The following is a 19,561-nucleotide window of genomic DNA, read 5'->3' on the forward strand; positions in this document are numbered from 1 at the left end:
AATAAACCCACGAAGAAGACGGTCGTGTTCGCCATGGCGGAAACAGAGCAGCAGTCAGGTAAAGCCATAGGCAAAGCGTAGTTTACAGCTTCTGCTCAACAGCACTATCTCTGTTTTGCTCTTGCTGTTATGCTAGTAGCGTTAGCAGCTACGCCACACTGCCACATGGGAATTTTGAATAATTAACTCTGTACATTTATTAGATAAGCCCCAAAGGCATATTCCACCTGTCCTAAGGCAAAGATATCCATTGAGATGCAGAATGCATTGATTTGGGCATGTTGTTTACATCTGTATCAGCTGTATTGTTTTGTCAGCTGTCATTTTCACCCTTAGCAATCTGTTTTATATACTATATTGTTAACGAGCACGTAGAGAGAGAGAGAGAGTTTGCAGTGACTGTGACCACAATGCCGTTCACTCATTTATTTAGAGCACGAGGGGAAAGTCTCATTCAGACGTCTGACGGATGAATTATTCCATTACGCTTTTACAAACACAAAGCAGCCATGTACAGAGACTGGAGCCAGGCAGTCACGTTACCTTTGATCAAAGGACCACTCCAGCCAATGTAGTGTTTCACTTTCATTGAGTTGGTCGAGTCACAATAGGCAGTTCTAAACAGGAGTTGTCTATATTGTAGCCACAGAGACCGAGATATCCTGAATTTAAGTACGTTGTTTGGGGTTAAGCGTTAAAAATACTGGAGCCTTCATTTACCATAATGCAACAACTGCATAGCATATTTTCCATGATATCTTCAGTAGACCTTCCATTGTTTTTAAAGATTACCAACAGTTTGTAATACACACTGCCTAAAATAGGTAGCTAGTGGACAATAGAAAGTGAACAGTATCAGATTGAGTAAAATACCGCCAACAATCTAAAACAATATCTCTCTCTCCATATTTGAACTGCAATGATCTCTGTACAGTAACCGTCCTCAACATTAAGATTGAGTCACTAGTTTCTTCCTCTTGTCTTTAGGATCCACTCCTGAGGATGAAGCACCTCTTGGGCCAGCCAGTGATACCTTCATGATACCAAAGAAAGAGATCAGCATGGTGCCTGACATGGGCAAGTGGAGGAGGTCTCAGGTAGGTCTCTGCTCTGGGCTGTGTCAACTATTTATTTATTTATTTATTTCAGAACAATGCACATTAATGAACATGTACAGCAGCAGTACATGTAAAAATGCCAGATTGTAGCCCGGGGGCTCATTTCCATCTGTAGTCCATTAGGCAGGTTGATGTTACAATAAAAATGACAAAGATATACAATAGAAACATTTGCTATGTACAAATACAGAGAAACAGAAAGAAAGAAAAGTAAAACAGGATAATTCATTAGTAGGCTTAGTAGGTTAACCAAATACACTATTAATACACAACTAATAAGGTACAGCATACATTTAGAGGTGGTTGCACCTTTGGTTAGTTCTTAGCCATACCTTTACTTGGCTCTTAAAGGTGGCCAGAGTGGGACGTTCCCTTATAGTTGGGGGCAGTGTGTTCCATAATGCACTACCTTTAATAGATACATGACTGAAGGCAGTTTTTCTAAAAGGAACCTCACAGACAAATCATGTGTTGTTGCTGCTGTTGTTGTTGTGTACAAAAATGACCCAACCACACTGAAAACATAGCCCTGGGCCCTTATGTAATCAGTGAGCACAGCAGCATATTCTGATTAAGGTCCATATCACAGTTGAGACAACAATGTTTACATGTGTGCAGCAGCTATTGGAATATTCTCGTTTACATGTCAATCAGCATATTCTAGTGGTAGAAAAGCACCATGACGTGAGACTTGTTCAGCGCGTTTACTCCCATCCAAAATCAACACTGTTTATTGCATTATGGTTGTAAATGGGAGTATTGCTGTGCATGGAAACGTGCTCAGTGTGATTCTGGTAACAGCAGTAAGTTTTCCTGAAATTAGCATTTGCTACCTGCAGGTTCGTACAGACAGAGAGTCAATACATTGTTGTTGTATGAATTATCTTAATGGATGAAATGTATGAACGGTTTTGGTTAGGCAATGCTATGCTCTTTTTTTTTACTTTGTCAGATTGTTGTGTATTTGCATTGATTGTATAGCTGTCTGGATTGTATAGCTCAATAAGTTATGTAGCTCTCTACATAACTTATTGAAAATGCTCTTAATGACAAAAGATGTATTGGAATTTGGTAGAAATGTTGTCAGTAGTTAAAACCAAAATGTTCATTTTACTCAAACATAAACCTATAAATAGTAAAACGAGAGACATTGAATTCACTTGGAGTGGTCTCTTAATTTTTTCCAGAGCTGTACATTGTGTCTATATTGTAATGTTTAACTCGACATCTTTGCAAATGATGGTCACCCCTAAATTAATCTTTCAAGGATAAATAAAGGGAAAAATGAAAACATTCCATCTCTGAACCCATGTCTCCTTCATACAGGCCTATGCTGACTACATGGGCTTTATCCTCACACTGAACGAGGGAGTGAAGGGAAAGAAGCTCACGTGTGAATACAAAGTGTCAGAGGTATGTTGACTTTCCTATCAGTGGCTTCTGAAAGTGTGTGTTGTTGGTACTAGGCTTTTACCATTAGTGTTGTAGCTAGCTAGGTAAAGGATTGTATAGTAAAACCACTATCATATTTAAATTGAAAAGGCACCATGCACCCAAATTGAATTGTAACACACTATACTGGTGTGTGAATTAAGCATGTTCATCATTTCATCAGTAAGATGGGCAGGTATACAGCATCAGATTCTGAGCAGAAGTTGATTCGTATATGATTATTTTGATGATGGTGTGCATATGTTAGACTATAGACCAAAACATCTATTAATTAAGCTTCTAGTGGCACCTTTCCGACTGCTTGTTTTTGAACACACAAACACACACACGTGCGATGATATCTACTTTTAATCTTATTGTAGATTTTGAATTGATACACCTTGGTCAAAAGTCGATACCTGCACCAGGAGTTTTTAAGTTAAAGACACACACACACACACACACACACACACACACACACACACACACACACACACACACACACACACACACACACACACACACACACACACACACACACTCAAAGAGAAAACACACAGTAAACCCCTAACCATTGTACATATAGCACTTGCACTGTTGGCTATGCTAATCACTCATCTTAACTGAGGGTTTGCTTTGCATAATGTTCACACCAAGCCAACAAGTTACTAGTAAATTAGCTGCTTTTTTAGGCTGCCATTGTCAAACTTGATCCCCCATCAGAAGAGATCAAGAATCCATCAATAAATACAGATTAAAAGAACCTGACATGTTCCCATTGATGCCTATCAAAATATCAACAATGTTATAATATGATGGTAAATATAGTTACAGCGTTGCTATAGTCACAGTTGTGTTGTTGTATGACAGACGGTGGAGAAGTTATTAGATCTTTTGGGGACTCTGGACCGGTGGATAGACGAGACCCCTCCTGCAGACCAGCCTTCACGCTTTGGGAACAAGGCCTACAGAACCTGGTACGCCAAGCTAGAGCAGGTGGGCACGCACACGCACACACGCACGCAGACACGCACGAACACACACACACACACACGCACGAACACACACACACACACACACACACACACACGAACACACACACTTTGGACAGCTGTTCTGTCGTTGTCAGTATTCTTTGCCATTCAAATCAAATGTTACCGTCCTGCTCTCCTCCACCTCAATGACGTCTGGTTTGCCGGATTCTGAAGTGAATGCAGCACAAGGCAACACAACTGTTGCTACATATCAATTCTTCACTAAAGCGAGCCTGTTCCCACCATATCTTTTTATAAATAGCTTTTACAAATTTCAGTTACAGCCTGAAGATTTATGAACGTGCATGTTACAATGTATCCACCTCACAGGTTAGAACATCTTTTTCGATTGTTCAGTGTGTGTGACACACAGGTCCTGTATGTCTTTCAATTACTATTAATATTCTTGTCTTTGCTTTTGTTTTTTGTATTTTGGCTTTATTGCTAGTGCTACAGTTTTCTATTTGCTTGTTTATTAGTTATATTGTAAAGTATCTTTGACTACCTTGAAAAGTGCACATAAAATAAATGTATTATTATTACTACAACTCTGTGTGTCCCTTATATACAGTGTAGGCAGGTGGAAAAGGCTGACTGTAATATCACACCTGTCTTAATCTTTCACTAGAGCACTTCACCTGTTTGTGGTTAGTCTTTCTTTCTCTCACAAACCGACCAGCTAAACAACCCAGCTCCTCTGTTATGACTCTCTTGCTTAAAGGTGCTGTAAGCGGAATGGTTCTTTTAGCTAACTTCCTGTCAGTTACTGCAGTTAGCAGTCCCCTCGCTCGTCCCTACGTCACCACATTAATGCACTGCGCTCTCCAAGCAGCGAGTTATCTAGCATCATCACAGATCCATAAGTGTGATAAAACATGATAAAAACCATCAAAACAGACATTGGGAAGGATTTTTACCTGCTCCGCCATTGTAGGCGCATAAACATTCACCCATGTGTCGCTCTGGTGTGCACCGGCAGTGAGACCATGAGTGAGACGAGCGCTCCTCATTTTATCAATCTTTGTTAAACAATCATAGAACTTCTATATGTGGTGTTACTTTGATGCGGTAGTTCTAATTGTGTGTGTGTGTGTGTGTGTGTAGGAGGCCGATGCCTTGGTGTCGGCGGTGCTCCCTGCTGACAGGTGTGCTGCGGCTCCAGAGATCGCCGTCTACCTGAAGGAGTCTGTGGGCAACGCCACCAGGATAGACTATGGAACAGGTCAGTTCACTTACTGTATTTGTCACTTGTCATTTGAAATGAGTCTTTCTGCATATCCCCTCCAAAGTTACCACCCTCCAGAGGGGGTCATGGCACAGGGTGAGCCATAGTACAGCGCCCCAGGAGCAGTTTGGGGTTAAGTGTCTTGCTCAAGGACACAATTGCAGAGATGGTGGGCACCGTAGATGTAATAGCAGCCACCACTAGTTTTACTACGAACACCCTCCGGTCTGGTGCCCGGGATCCAACCAGAGACCTCATGGTTACTGGGAGGAACCAGAGACCTCATGGTTACTGGGAGGAGGAACCAGAGACCTCATGGTTAATGGGAGGAGGAACCAGAGACCTCATGGTTACTGTGAGGAGGAACCAGATACCTCATGGTTACTGGGAGGAGGAACCAGATACCTCATGGTTACTGGGAGGAGGAACCAGATACCTCATGGTTACTGGGAGGAGGAACCAGATACCTCATGGTTACTGGGAGGAGGAACCAGAGACCTCATGGTTACTGGGAGGAACCAGAGACCTCATGGTTACTGGGAGGAGGAACCAGAGACCTCATGGTTACTGGGAGGAACCAGAGACCTCATGGTTACTGGGTGGAGGAACCAGAGACCTCATGGTTACTGGGTGGAGGAACCAGAGACCTCATGGTTACTGGGAGGAACCAGAGACCTCATGGTTACTGGGAGGAACCAGACATGGTTACTGGGAGGAACCAGAGACCTCATGGTTACTGGGAGGAGGAACCAGAGACCTCATGGTTACTGGGAGGAACCAGAGACCTCATGGTTACTGGGTGGAGGAACCAGAGACCTCATGGTTACTGGGAGGAACCAGAGACCTCATGGTTACTGGGAGGAACCAGAGACCTCATGGTTACTGGGAGGAACCAGACATGGTTACTGGGAGGAACCAGAGACCTCATGGTTACTGGGAGGAGGAACCAGAGACCTCATGGTTACTGGGAGGAGGAACCAGAGACCTCATGGTTACTGGGTGGAGGAACCAGAGACCTCATGGTTACTGGGAGGAACCAGAGACCTCATGGTTACTGGTAAAGTTATGGCTCCTTCCTTATTTCCTGTCCTGTTCTCCACTACTGTCTGATAAAGGCTAAAATGCTCCAAACAATACTTCAATATTTCTGTTGTTACTTTCAAAAAGTGCATTGAAGGGGTTTAAATTTAATTTAACTTTATTTGAACAGGGACAGTGTACAAAAAAAAAACATTAACCTTGTTTAAAACATGGAGAGATGCATTGTACCAGGTTCTAGCAAACTGCTATTTTCCACCTGTAGTCCCTGGGCAGGTAAGCACAATATACTAAATACTAATACTAAACTAAACATGACACAATAATATCTAGACATGGGATTAAACATTAAAAGGATAACAAGATATAATGATATAAATACATAGGATTAAAAAAAGGCTGTTTCAAGGCAGTGTTGGTTCAATCTGTTCAGGTTTTAAGATGCTGTCTTCATCCCAACACAATAGACGTGAATGGATTCAAGTGTGTGATGCTGCAAATCATTGGGACAATATTATAGTTATAATTATGTATATATGGTTCATCTTAAATATGGACAATCAGATTTCAGCAGTTTTCACACAGTTTCGGGAAAGACGATTCTGCTGAGTATTGATTGCTGTGTGAACACCTAAGACCTTTTTCTGCAAGGCCATAAAAACCTCTAGGGATAAGATAGAAAACATACATACTGTACAGTTTGGCCAGTAGGAGGTGCAATAATACAACGCAACTCTTTTATTGTGTACTAGGTAGGCTCCATTGAAAACCTTACAAAGGCAGCTGGCATGCGGCCCTATGGGTTCAACTTAAAAACTTTAAAATGTAATTTTGTTAATATATGAAAAGCTATTTTGTAAGTAACATGCGTGTCATTCATTGCAAAGTAATCAAAAATTGATTTTTGAGTCAGGGATTCTTGAAAACTATTGTTCAAAATCAGCGAATATCTCCTCATGATCAGCTGTGTGTGTGTGTGTGTGTGTGTGTGTGTGTGTGTGTGTGTGTGTGTGTGTGTGTGTGTGTGTGTGTGTGTGTGTGTGTGTGTGTGTGTGTGTGTGTGTGTGTGTGTGTGTGTGTGTGTGTGTGTGTGTGTGTGTGTGTGTGTGTGTGTGTGTGTGTGTGTGTGTGTGTGTGTGTGTGTGTGCGTGCGCTGAAAAAAGAAAATCCAAAGTTAATACGCAGCCTAGGCTCTGTAAACGGTCATGTAAATAAAGGGGATCAGACTGAGCCACCATAGCTAGCAACATGCCCATTTACAGAGCCTATACTTCGTATTAAGACTGGATTTTCTTTTTTCCAGCCCCAACAGTACATGTAGAGGTAGCAGGTCGTGAGGAAATATTAACTTATTTTGACAGAAAGTGATTTTGACAACAAGTGTTCTCCAAAATCCCTGACTCCACCCTCTACTGTCAGAAGTTAGAAGCTTTAATAATATAAGGTGTTGCTCATTAAATGAATGTAAATGGGTGTGTGCATGTCTACAGATCCTTTAACATGTGTGTGTTGCTGTTGTCAGGTCATGAAGCTGCGTTTGCTGCCTTCCTCTGCTGTCTGTGTAAGGTTGGAGCTCTGCGGGTAGATGATCAGCTGGCTATCGTCTTTCTGCTTTTTAACAGGTGAGCTTTTTTCTCTACTTATCTATTGCAGTATGTCCGTCCTGGGAGAGGGATCCTTTACTCTGTCAACTCTCCCTGAGGTTTCTCAATTTTTTTAAATCCCGATGAAGGGTTTTTTACTGGGAGTTTTTTTTCAGCCGAGCTAACGGTGTAAGGGCAGGGTGTCATACTGTATGGAATGTAAAGCCCACTGAGGCAAATGTCTATTTGTGATATTGGGCTATACAAATAAAACTGATTTGATTTGAATCTGTTACTGCAGTGTCTGGGCTCAGTGGATATCTCCCCACACTCTGCTACCTCTCCGTACTGTGTGTGTGTGTGCTCGGGAAAAATGTCCAGTCTTAATACACAGCCTAGGCTCTGTAAACGGGCATGTTGCTAACTATGCTGGCCCCATTTGTTTACATACCAGTGAGTTCAAAGATCCTAGGCTGTGATTAAACACTTTTTCTTTTTTAGCACACACACAATATGGACAGGTGGCGGGGTCATGAGCAGACATTCCCTGATTTTGACCAAAAAGTGATTTTAACAACAAGCGTTCTCCATAATTTGACTCCACCTTTAACTGTGTGTGTGTGTGTGTGTGTGTGTGTGTGTGTGTGTGTGTGTGTGTGTGTGTGTGTGTGTGTGTGTGTGTGTGTGTGTGTGTGTGTGTGTGTGTGTGTGTGTGTGTGTGTGTGTGTGTGTGTGTGCACAGATATCTTTGCGTGATGCGTAAGCTGCAGAGGACTTACAGAATGGAGCCAGCTGGTAGCCAGGGTGTGTGGGGCCTGGATGACTTTCAGTTCCTGCCCTTCATCTGGGGGAGTGCACAGTTTGTAGGTAAGAGGAGCCCGCTCACACCACTTCACTATGGACCATAGGAAGCTATCAAGGCTTTATGTATCTGGGGGGTGGGTTCAGGTGGGTTAGTTAAGGTTGGGGACATGATATAATATCATGGTTGTGTAACAATGTCCAGAAGCGGTACACTTGTTTGTCCGTGTTTAACTCATGTTGGTGTGGAAACAATTAGCCTGGAAATCCAGACCCACGTCTAGAACGATAGAGGGTCTGGCCACGATCAATAGACCTTCCAAACTCAAAGGGCGGCACCTACACATGCATTTCAAATACCACTGCACGCAATTGGATAGCACTACGACCAATCAGAGCAATAAACAAGGTGCGGGGCCAGTGATCAAAGGGTTGGCGGTTTGATCCCAGCCCTGCCACTTGTGTCATAGTTGTTGTGTCCTTAGGCAAGACACTTGAACCGATTTGCCTCGTGTAAATGTGCATGACTGCTGTATGTTCGTGGTGGTCAGAGGGTCCGTAGGCGCTGAATGGCAGCCACGCTTCCGCCACCGGTATGACTGTGTGTGAATGAATGGAACCTGGAACCCTGTAAAGTGCTCTGAGTGCCTAGAAAAGCGCTATATAAATCCAATCCATTATTATTAAATATTATAATTTAAGGTGACGTATTAAGCCCTGTTCGTTTAGCGAACAGCTGGGTTAACTGGTAAATTAAACTTTTGCCGTGGTCGGTCGGCAAAACAGAACATTCTTCTTTCTTGCTAATGAAAGATTTGAGTGTCTTCCAAGTCGTTAAATGTCGAGGCCAAAGCCGTATAAAACTCAAACAACGTATCGGCAGCCATCTTTGTTGTTTTCATGCACAGTACTGTCGTCATCCGGTTACGTCTGCCCCCAGAACCCCATACATAGGGTTCTGGCCCACCCATATCAGATAAAACGATTTGATTGGTAGCTCCGAATTTTCTGACCTAGTTAATGGGCTCCAATGGATCGTGTCCAGACCAACACGCTGAGCAAATTTAAATTGGCCAGTGGCAGGTCTGGATTTCCAGGCTTAGAAACAAATCCATTCAGGCAAAGAGTTTCACATGTGACAGTGTGTATTCGTACATGCAGGTCAATGTGAAGTTCACTATTCATCTTATAACCTTATTTGAGTTCGAACAAGTTGAAGTAACATACACTTCCTTTTGAATTCACAGTGAATGCAACCCATATTACTGAAGCTACAACACTAACATCAATGACCACATATTGTGTCACACTTGAGTGAAGTATTTGTTTTCCCATGTATCATGAAACAGCATATGTGTCTTGACATTTTGGAGCAAATGATTGAATTTCCATACAAAGGTATTACTTTTTTATTAATTGTTTTCCATTGTCAGAAACGTGTTGTTCAGGTAGTATGATGTCACCTGACAAACAAGCACTTCTTGACTTTACGATTAAGGGTGTATTCACACATGCCGTGTTTAGTTCGGTTGAAACAAACTCCGATGCACTTCCGCCTTCGGTGCACATCTTTCAGACATGTGTGAATACAGCAATCGCACTCGGGGGCGGACCAAACAAGCGCTCCGAGACCCAGCTGAAGAGGTAGTCTCGGTGCGCTTCCAAACGCACTCTGCTGCAGTTCGTTTGTGGTGTGAATTTGTCCGGACTCAATCTGACCCAATTGCAGGAAGCATTGTGCCTTTTCTTTTTTAATAAATCAGCTTCACATTATGGGAAAGTGTTGTTGTCGCCGTTGTTGGGAAGATAAGTTGTGGTTTGACCGGGAGCGCCAAGCGAATATATTACATTTGATAGACGGGACGCGTAAACATGCTGATGTGTTCAGCGATCAGATGAAGGAGAGGGGAGCATCTCCTGCACAGTGACAACAGGTTCACGCTGCGCTTTGTATGAAGTGTGTGTTTTTATTTTGCATCCCATGTTACGGGACCGTCAATACTATCCCCGTGTCAGTTTGGAGCTGAGCCGCGCTGAACTCACACCCAGCTGACACACGGCTAAATCAGCTGTGTGTCAGCTTGAGCCTATTCCTCGCGAGCCGCGCGTCCAGCAGCAAAAATACAGTACATATTATGTTTCATCGTAGGCTACAAGCCACACATTGACACAGGCCTACATATTATAACCATATGAAACAACAATAATTTTATATTTTTTTATTTTATTTATAGGCTAGACGTAGGCCTATTTATTTATTTATTGTTTTTAAACCCATATCGTATCAGCTATATATTTCGCAGTTTTCACTTTGTGCTTCCTGCTTCTCTCCACCCCTGAATGTCTGTCCAATGAATGAATGATCTCAGATCACGTGTGGTTTTGCCTGGCATTCCCAGACCTGCCACTAGGCGCTGGCAAATTAAATTTGCTGCGCCTGTTGGTCTGGACACTCTCCATTGAAGCTTTTTCAAAAAGACCAGAAATCCGGGCTCACGTTTCAATTGGTTCTATCTAATATGGGCGCGCCAGAGCCCTTTGTATGGTGCTCTGGGGAGGACGTAACCGGATGACGACAGTGACGTGCATGCGACGTCGAAGCCGTGATAGTAAACATCAAAGATGGCTGCGGATATGTTGTTTGAGTTTGAGACGGCTTTGGCCTCGACCCTTTACGATTTGGAAGACGGCACTCAAATCTTTCATTAGCAAGTAAGTGGAATGTTCTGTTTTGCCGACCGACCACGGCAAAAGTTTAATTTAACAGTTTAACAGCTGTTCGCTAAACGAACGCGGCTTAATACGTCACCTTGTGCATCGCTCTGATTGGTTGTAGTGCTATCCAACTGCGTGCAGTGGCATTTGAAATGCACGAGTAGGAGCCGCCCCTTGAGTTGGAAATTACTCTTGATCGTGGCCAGACCCTCTATCGTTCAAGATATCAGGGTCTGGATTTCCAGGCTAGGTTCACTTGCAAAAGGGGCAATATGAAAGTGGACCACACCAAAAAAAAAAATCTATTTGGTCTGGACCAAAGCAAGTGAACTAGTGGACTTTCCCAGTGTGAATACACCCTAAGAGTATACTCACAAAGCTATTATTAAAGGCCTACTTCACCGGTGGGAATATGAAGGTGTATTGCACTCTGGCAAACTGTAGGGTTAGACAGTGAGACCATAAAACACTTTCTGCCTTTTCTCCGGCTAGGATGAACCGATTTCGAAAATGTTTGCACATTTATACTACATAGGATCTCAGAGTTAAAAACACCTTCATATTCCCACCGGTGAAGTAGGCCTTTAAATGAATGTGAGTAGCCTATGTTAATGGGAGTAAAATTACCCCAAAATATGTACAGATTTTCCATTATATCCTTCCTGCCTTTGCCAGTATATGCCCTGACGTTGGCAATCAATTTTTCATTTTAAGTGGCATTAATAAAAAGCCATTAAAAAAGTCTTCCATTGAACTTTTCAATGGGAGATTCCCTAGTTGGTACCCTGCCTAATGTCTGGTTATTATTACCATATATATCAGGGGCCGTATTCACAAAACATTTTAAGGCTAAGAGTAGGTCCTAACGTGCTGATTTAGGAGTAACTCTCAAAAATAAGGGGCGTTTCACTCCTAATTTTAGGACTCCTAACTTTATAAGATAAGTGTAATTCACAAAGCATTTTAGCGCTAAAACTAGCTCCTAAATCTATGAAAAGCTAGGAGTCCTCGAGAGGACTCCTAAGTCACTAAGAGTAATTCACAGACAACCATTTGATGGCATTTTGGAGAGATTTAATGCTAGTGAGCTTTACAAAAGGTACCTTTAATAACCGTGAGGGTTTAATGATCTTAGTAAAGTTAAATTTAGAAAGTATAGACACATTTATATTTATTATATTAATATAAAAAAATATTTATTAAGTTCCTTTTCCTGCAGTTGCTTTGGGCTTACGATGCACTTAAAGTTACTGTTGGTGTCACGTTTGGGTTTAATTTGTTGCTAGAGTAGGCCTATATGTGGCGCATGCAGCATCTCCTCCGTTCCACAGGTCCGCTACTGTATAGTTGTGCGTCTCGCCTTTTTCCTTCCGCATGCACTTTACGATTTCGCCGGCTGTTGTTTCTAAATTGTGAATTTCCTGGTTTGTCGCTGTCTGACTATTGCTGCATAGTACGCCGTTGAGAGAAATACAGTGAGAGTGCGTGGCGTGCAGCTGTTCAATGAGGATATTTTTTCCGATACAAATCATTGTAAAATTTAAAATTAATAGACCTATGTGGCGCTTTTGTAGGTTAATAGTGAATGTATGTGTGGGAAACCCTGCAGTATCTGGGTTTCATGTTAAATCAGTGTCACTTGTCATTAATTGTTTATAAAAACTCTTTACTTTAATACAGCGACACGATATGGATATCTCCCACAGTGTTTCTATCATAAATTCACTCTTAGCTCTCATTCCCTCTCAGCCAATCACTGTGGGCATAGAAGGTATGAACATGACATCATCCATAGCAACAGGGTCAACACCGCCCTCTAGTCTTAGCTTATGAGTCCCTCCCATTCCTTAGTAAAAGTTGGTCTTATCAGCTTTGTGAATAGGTTTTAAGAAATTACTCCTTACTAAGAACTTTTAGTGCTCCTTAGGAGTACTCTTAGGGCTAAGATAAAATGTTTTGTGAATACGGCCCCAGGTCTATTATTTATTCCAGAATCCAGACCAAGTGAACAAAGCTATTGTTTCTTTAATTTTTTTATTCTGGTCTGTTTTGCATTCAGACAGACAATTTTACAAACCAAACCAAGAGTGAGGTTTTGTGTACTGACTGTTGACTCATTGGACAGTTTTTGGTGATGTCATCCGGCATAATCAGCGCTACAAAGACCCACATGAGGAGAAGCAGGTCATGCAGCACATTACTATATAAGCCTGATGTGGTTTCTTATGCTATGTGCTGTCACACACACACATATCTGACTAATGTAAACTGACTCATTAACCCTAACTGTAACTGGACCTTGTGTTATTATGTATAGATACAGACAGCTTTTTGTGGCATCATATTACAGGGATAGACACTGGTCGCTCACTTCTCATTGACCTTAGCTCAACGCACCTCTGGTTTGACTCGCTTTCTGACTGTAAACAAAAATCACTGTATATTTAGTGACTCATGTGTCACCAGGGTTACCAAATAGTCTTTTGGTTTACATCACTGATACAGAGCAGGAGATGGCCTCCACTACAGCTCATGAACATTATGTCTGTGTGTGAATGAATAGAACCTGGATCCCTGTAAAGTTGAACAGTTTAATACGTTGCTGAAGACTCACTTTTGTTGCATTGGCCTTAAACACAAGTTGGGACTTTGACACTCCTAACTTTTTTTTCATGTATCTTATATGTTATTTTGTATTGTATCTTGTACAGCACTTTGGTCAACTGATGTTGTTTTTAAATGTGCTATAGAAATAATTTTGACTTTGACTTTATGAACAACAGATGGATGTTAGTTCAGCTTTTTAATGTACGCTAAAAATCACACATTTGATCATAAGTTTGATTGACGGTGAGTTTATTGTGAGGTCACACAATAGAATGCTTCTGAGAACACAGATAGAGTTCTCTCTCTGAGCATGTCACACTAGTTAAAGGTGCTCCGATAGGCCTTTCACACCAAAATGAACCAAGAGTCAGTTCCAGGCTGGTGTTGGGGTCAGTTCAAAACTGGTTACAGCCTTATCCCAGTTATGAACCGGTTGGTTTCACATCGACCGGAGACAGCCATGGAGCCGGCAAGAGAGCAACGTCATGACGTCACTGTAAACGTGTGTGTACGTCACCCGACGCCGCTGCTCTTGTGGCTAACGCTAAAGCTACCGCTAGCTTTAAGCACAACAACAGCGGCGAATACGTCTTATTTTTACACGTGTTGGCTCTCGCTTTGCTTTCTTAAGCAAACAGGACCCATACAGCGTATTCTCGCCGGTCAATTTGATCGCTACGTTCGGTAATTATGTTATGTTTACGTCTCGTAGTAGCGGTGTTTTTAAATATGGCGGGCATGAGGTTTGAGTTGCTCTGGTTGGTCAGGATAATCCCTCCCCCAGCCGCTGGCGCAAGCAGTGCTTATCAAACCCTGCTCAATCCTGGGGTATGAGTTCCCCCGGTTTTTACGGCCCGGAGCAGGCTCTCTGGTGGTGTGAAACCAAAACACTGGCTCTAACTCCGAACAAGCCCAGAACTAGCGCCGATTTTGCGGCGGTGTGAAAGGCCTACGAGTGAACTTTTCAGATTGTGTTCATTCTAGCGGCCCCCTTTGGACAAAAGCGGTAGTGTTTTTACTACGCCAGCTGTCGTTCCTGGGTGAGCGTTTACCCATGACAAAGGCATTAAGGAAAACGACAAAAAAAATAAAAAAACATTCTTTGATTCATTCAAACATCTCGTTTGCTGTAGCACGTAATTTATAATCATCACAGGGAAAATTAGACTGTTTCAGAAATATTTCAAAGTTCCTCGTATCTACTTTTAAGTGCTTTTTATATGCAGTATATCTGGAGTTCTGAATAATTGGTAGGTTTTGGCCATGCAAATACTGTAAAATAATAATCCTTTAAAATTTAGATTTAGAGCCAATCTAAAACGGTGACAGCTGACAGTTAAAGGTCTAGTAAAGAATTTCTGGAGAATGCTTTTAGTTCAAATCAGTGAATATCTCCTCACGATCTGCTACCTATCCCGTACTTTGTGTGTGCTCTGAAAAGGAAAACTGGTGTTAATACACAGCCTAGGCTATTTAAACTGGTATGTTGCTAGCTACAGTGGGCCCCCTTTGTTTTTGTTTTTCAGTGCACACACAGTACCGACTGGTAGCACTGACAGGAGGTATTCACTGATTTTTTTTTTTCAAAGTGATTAATCTTGTCAACATGCGTTCAGAATCGCTGACTCCACCTTTTTAAGGCAAGCTAAAAACAAAGGCTAACGTGATCTTTTTAGAATTTTCAACTTCTTCACAGTGGACATTGTGTCTCTTCATACCCTGGGACAAGCACAGGTGTTACTCATAATATTGTGTTTCAGAGTGTCCCACTAAGCTAGCGTTGAACAATCCCATGTGTTCACCCCTGTCACATGTCCAAAAGAACAACTCAAAGGAGAGCTAAAAGGACAATTCTACCGTGCTCTGATTAAAAGTCAGTGCTGTTCTGTTCATGTTGGCTGTCGTTGACGGTTCAGACTCCACACATGGCGCATGATGACGCACGCACGCACGCACGCACACACACACACACACGCAAGCACACACACACACACACACACACACACACACACACACAAGCACACACGCACGCTAACACACACTCTCTCTCTTTCTCTCTCTCTCTCTCTCTCTCACTCACTCACTCACTCACTCACTCACTCACTCACTCACTCACTCACTCACTCACTCACTCACTCACTCACTCACTCACTCACTCACAAACACACACACACACACACACACACACACAAAGAGCTCTCTTCACTGCTGGAGGCTGAAGTTGACTAGAATGTTTATAGGGACCCCTGGTGGTGACACATGTGAACCTGCAGCTCTTTGTCCCTTTCAGATCACCCTACAGTGGAGCCACGGCACTTCATCGATGAGAGGGTGGTGAACGAGCATTACCACGACTACATGTTCCTGGACTGCATCAAGTTCATCAATGAGGTGGGGGTCCATCGTAACACACTCTCACTGTCTAACACATGGGCCTTTCAGTTTTTTCTGTTGTTTTTACACTTTTTATTTTTTTGTTATATATGAACATTAAACAATCCAACAAAAGAGGACAAGTCATGACAATGCACACATTGGGAAGCACGTGCCACTATGAAAAGCACAGGTACTGTACACAATGCATACAGATGTATCCTGCCATTGAAACAGAATGGAATACAATTATGAGTCTTTGCCAATGTGGTGGCTGTCACAAATTCAACATTCACACTGTCACAATAAATCACCTGCCTGAAGGATAGTTACTGTAGTGGACTGACTTAAATGAACATGGGGGTGGAGGAAAATATCTGGAACACTTCTCAGTTAAAAGGTCACCTATTATACTATTACTATTATAGCAAAATGCACTTATTCCTGGTTTTTCAAAATAGATAGTATATAAAATGGATGTAGCATCCGGGCTGACCGCAGTTATTCAGACTGCATCCAATTCTCCTGGCTTATGCTCCTCGCCATCTTGTGAGATTTTTACTCCTCCTCACTCCTCTTGCCAAAAAAGGGCATCGGTGTGACGTAGGGGGGAGGGAGATACGCCCATCTAGCTGACGTATACCTCCGAGGCGAAGTGAGGGACAACGGGCGGATAGCTGCCACTCAAGAGATCGCGCCCCTAATTATTCATACATTTTAACCTCCAAAAGAATAAAAACTAGCCTGGTAGAAAAAAAATCACCCCCCTCAGTGTTGTCATGGAGATATGACCTAAACATACAGACTAGAATGTTTTTTTAAACCAGGACGTAAATAGGTTTAATAGGACTGTGAAAACAGCCTGTTTAACAAGTGAGTCAACGAACAATTGCTCACTTTTGGTACCACCCCCTAGTGGCCACCCGGTGCTACTGCAATGTTTGTCACTTCCTCATTGGATGCTGGTAGAACTCGCTGTGGTTGGGGCTTGGTGATAACACACCCAGATACCTCTGACTCTAGATTCAAACCTGGCAGTTAGATTCCGGGCCAATCAGAGCAGACTGGGCTTTTTGGAAGGCGTGGCTTAAAGAGACTAAATAGGAGCGTTTCAGACCGAGGCTGAAAAGAGGAGATTCAGCAATGGCCCTGTGAGAAATACAAAGGTTTCATTGGACACTACACCATGAAAACTTTTTCTAGTAGAAAGACCAATTGCAATTTTGAACCTGAAAATACAAAAATAATGCTCTATCTTCTGGTGAAATGCTTCTAATGTGTTTTAAAACGTGTCTTGCGTTTGCCCATTTCAAGGCCATTTGACAAAATAACAAAACACCTATAGTATAAAATAGCATAACGTACTTGCAAAAAAGGAGTTTGAGTGAATGCATTTGTATAAATGAGGATTCTAATGACATACTGTAGCATATAGAGAATTATCCCTCAGCTCTACGAAGCGACTTGCACTTCATTGTTTTAGCTTATGCCATGCTTTGTCTTGTACTTGTAAGACCACTGTTGTTGTTCAATCTATCTGGTCTCATAGAATGGTAGAAAGTCAGAATTCTTTCCATTGAAAACTGTTTTGCGACAGATCTGTCTCTTCTTTTGTTAACTCTGTCCTCCTTGATTAACCTTACTTTGTATTGTTGTAAACAATCTGTCCCTTCTGCGTTACAACATGGTGAGCTATGACATACAGTATATAGTACTGCCCCCTCATGGACACTATCTTCACTGTATTGTTACAATTCTGCCAATTTCTTTAAATGTATTTTCTTCACTGTGTCCTTTCTTTGTTCACTTTTGTGACGACTCACTCAAGGGCTTGTGTTCAATAATTCCACGTTAGAATATATTAAATATAGGGCGGTATGTGATTTTGTACAGATGTAGCTATTGGAAGTAAAAACTGGCAGGACCACAGCTGAATGTGGTTTTGTCCAGGAAGAGGAAGGCAGATGGATTGTGTTGGTGGAGAGCCAGAGAGAGAGAGAGAGAGAAGCGTGTGCTTTTGTTTCTGGGCTGGAGGAGGAAAAGGAGGAAGAGGAGGGGAGGGAAGTGTGTGAGGGTGGAGCAGCTACATCCTCTTCCTCACTACCCCGCCTCCTCCCCCCTGCCCTCCCCCCCACCCCCACCCCCCTGCTGCTGGCTGACCTCTCCCTGCTCCTCATGCTAGGCTGTCCTGCTCCTCTGCATCCCTCACTACCACTTCTAACATTTACTTTTCTTTGTCTTTTCTTGTGTTTTCCATTGTCAGAAGGGAAACTATTTTGATTAGCCGATTGGCTAATTTTTTTTTCCAGAGAAAGCCCACCATTCTCTGTAAACTGAATTATCTTTGAGTTTGCTGTGCACATGAGTGGTAGTGAGTTGTAGCCCTGTTAGGTTTTTTAAGTCAGTTTTTGTCTAGCTTCTCTCTCCCTCTTGTTTTCATGCATCCGGGTGTTTTTGGGTTGTATACGTCCATACGAACGTACAGTACGTCTGTACGGGACATTCTGGTGACCTAAAAAATTGAAGGACGTGTGTTTAACATTAACCACGGCGGCCTGATGTCCCGTAAAAATCACCAAATAAAAGGAACGGTGTATAATCTAGCTGGTCATAAGGTCCGCTGCTCAATCCAAACCCCCAAGCTTCACTTTGCAGAGTTTATCAGTCTATTTCTGCCCAGGGGAAGTTGTACAATGGGAAAGCTAGGCTAGGCTAAGCTAGGCTAGGCTAGGCTAGACTAAGCTAGTCTGCGACCGGATCGCCGCCGCTATTATTATCCTAAGTCTGAGCGTATATCCACACTTTATTTCTGCCTACAGTAACGTGACTTCACACACTGTGTGTATGTGTATGTCTGATTGGCAGATCTCTGCCCTCACAAAGAGACTCGCTCACAGCCAACCTGTCACACACACACACACACACACACACACACACACACACACACACACACACACACACACACACACACACACACACACACACACACACAGACACAGAGGTGAAGCGGATTGATTTTGTCAGTTTGGTTAACAGTAGGGTTGCTGAAATTTCCCGAAATGGCCCCTTTTCAAATCCCGGGATTTCAGAGCTCCTCACGGGATTTCCCGGGATTTCCCGTTGAAACCATTATTGCCCTTTAATCAGGGCTGTACGCTTATTTTTTCAGGTGGTAGCACTGGTGCTAGCAAGCAAAAAAATTCAGTAGCACAAAAATAAATTTGGTAGCACACAAAGTAGGCTATGATTGAAAACTTGCATAACCTTAACCCTTGCATTTTGCTCTAATTACCTTTGAGCATGTCATCCTGGTCTCATTTGAGATTCACAATTAATATGATATCCTAGTGGGTGCAGTAATAATTGTAGAAAAATTAATAGGGGTGCACTGATTGCAATTTAGAAAAAAGAATCTAACCTGCCAATTGCAATTTTTTGCTGATTCAGAATTATTATTATAATGTCCTTCTGTTAATTAAAACCAAACTTTAAAACATTAAACATAGCCTATTAAATAAATAAGTATAAATATTGGTACAATTTAGGATAAATTAAATAGGTTGTTGTGAATGTGTTGGGAGTAGCTTTTCAGTGGCTTATTTAAAACTTTGTAAATAGACTAGGCTACTGTTGACT

At 42.3% G+C, this 19,561-nt stretch overlaps 1 protein-coding gene across 2 annotated transcripts in view; it reads left to right on the plus strand.

Annotated features, from left to right (window-relative positions):
• Nucleotides 1–15: 15 nt before the first annotated feature.
• ptpa (protein phosphatase 2 phosphatase activator) overlaps nucleotides 16–19,561 on the plus strand; it is a 33,935-nt gene continuing 14,389 nt past the window's right edge. Inside the window, exons 1-8 of one of the 2 annotated variants that reach the window (XM_080046226.1) lie at nucleotides 16–58; nucleotides 988–1,097; nucleotides 2,445–2,531; nucleotides 3,420–3,545; nucleotides 4,688–4,805; nucleotides 7,369–7,468; nucleotides 8,172–8,296; nucleotides 15,843–15,943. In XM_080046226.1, coding sequence (XP_079902352.1) covers nucleotides 34–58; nucleotides 988–1,097; nucleotides 2,445–2,531; nucleotides 3,420–3,545; nucleotides 4,688–4,805; nucleotides 7,369–7,468; nucleotides 8,172–8,296; nucleotides 15,843–15,943 — 792 coding nt within the window. In that variant the 5' untranslated portion in view covers nucleotides 16–33. Of the gene's footprint in view, nucleotides 59–627; nucleotides 673–987; nucleotides 1,098–2,444; nucleotides 2,532–3,419; nucleotides 3,546–4,687; nucleotides 4,806–7,368; nucleotides 7,469–8,171; nucleotides 8,297–15,842; nucleotides 15,944–19,561 lie in introns of those variants that run through there. The other variant, XM_080046225.1, reaches the window with a different exon arrangement.

The sequence above is a fragment of the Ammodytes marinus genome, assembly GCF_949987685.1.
Source record: "Ammodytes marinus genome assembly, chromosome: 18".
Taxonomy (NCBI): domain Eukaryota; kingdom Metazoa; phylum Chordata; class Actinopteri; order Uranoscopiformes; family Ammodytidae; genus Ammodytes; species Ammodytes marinus.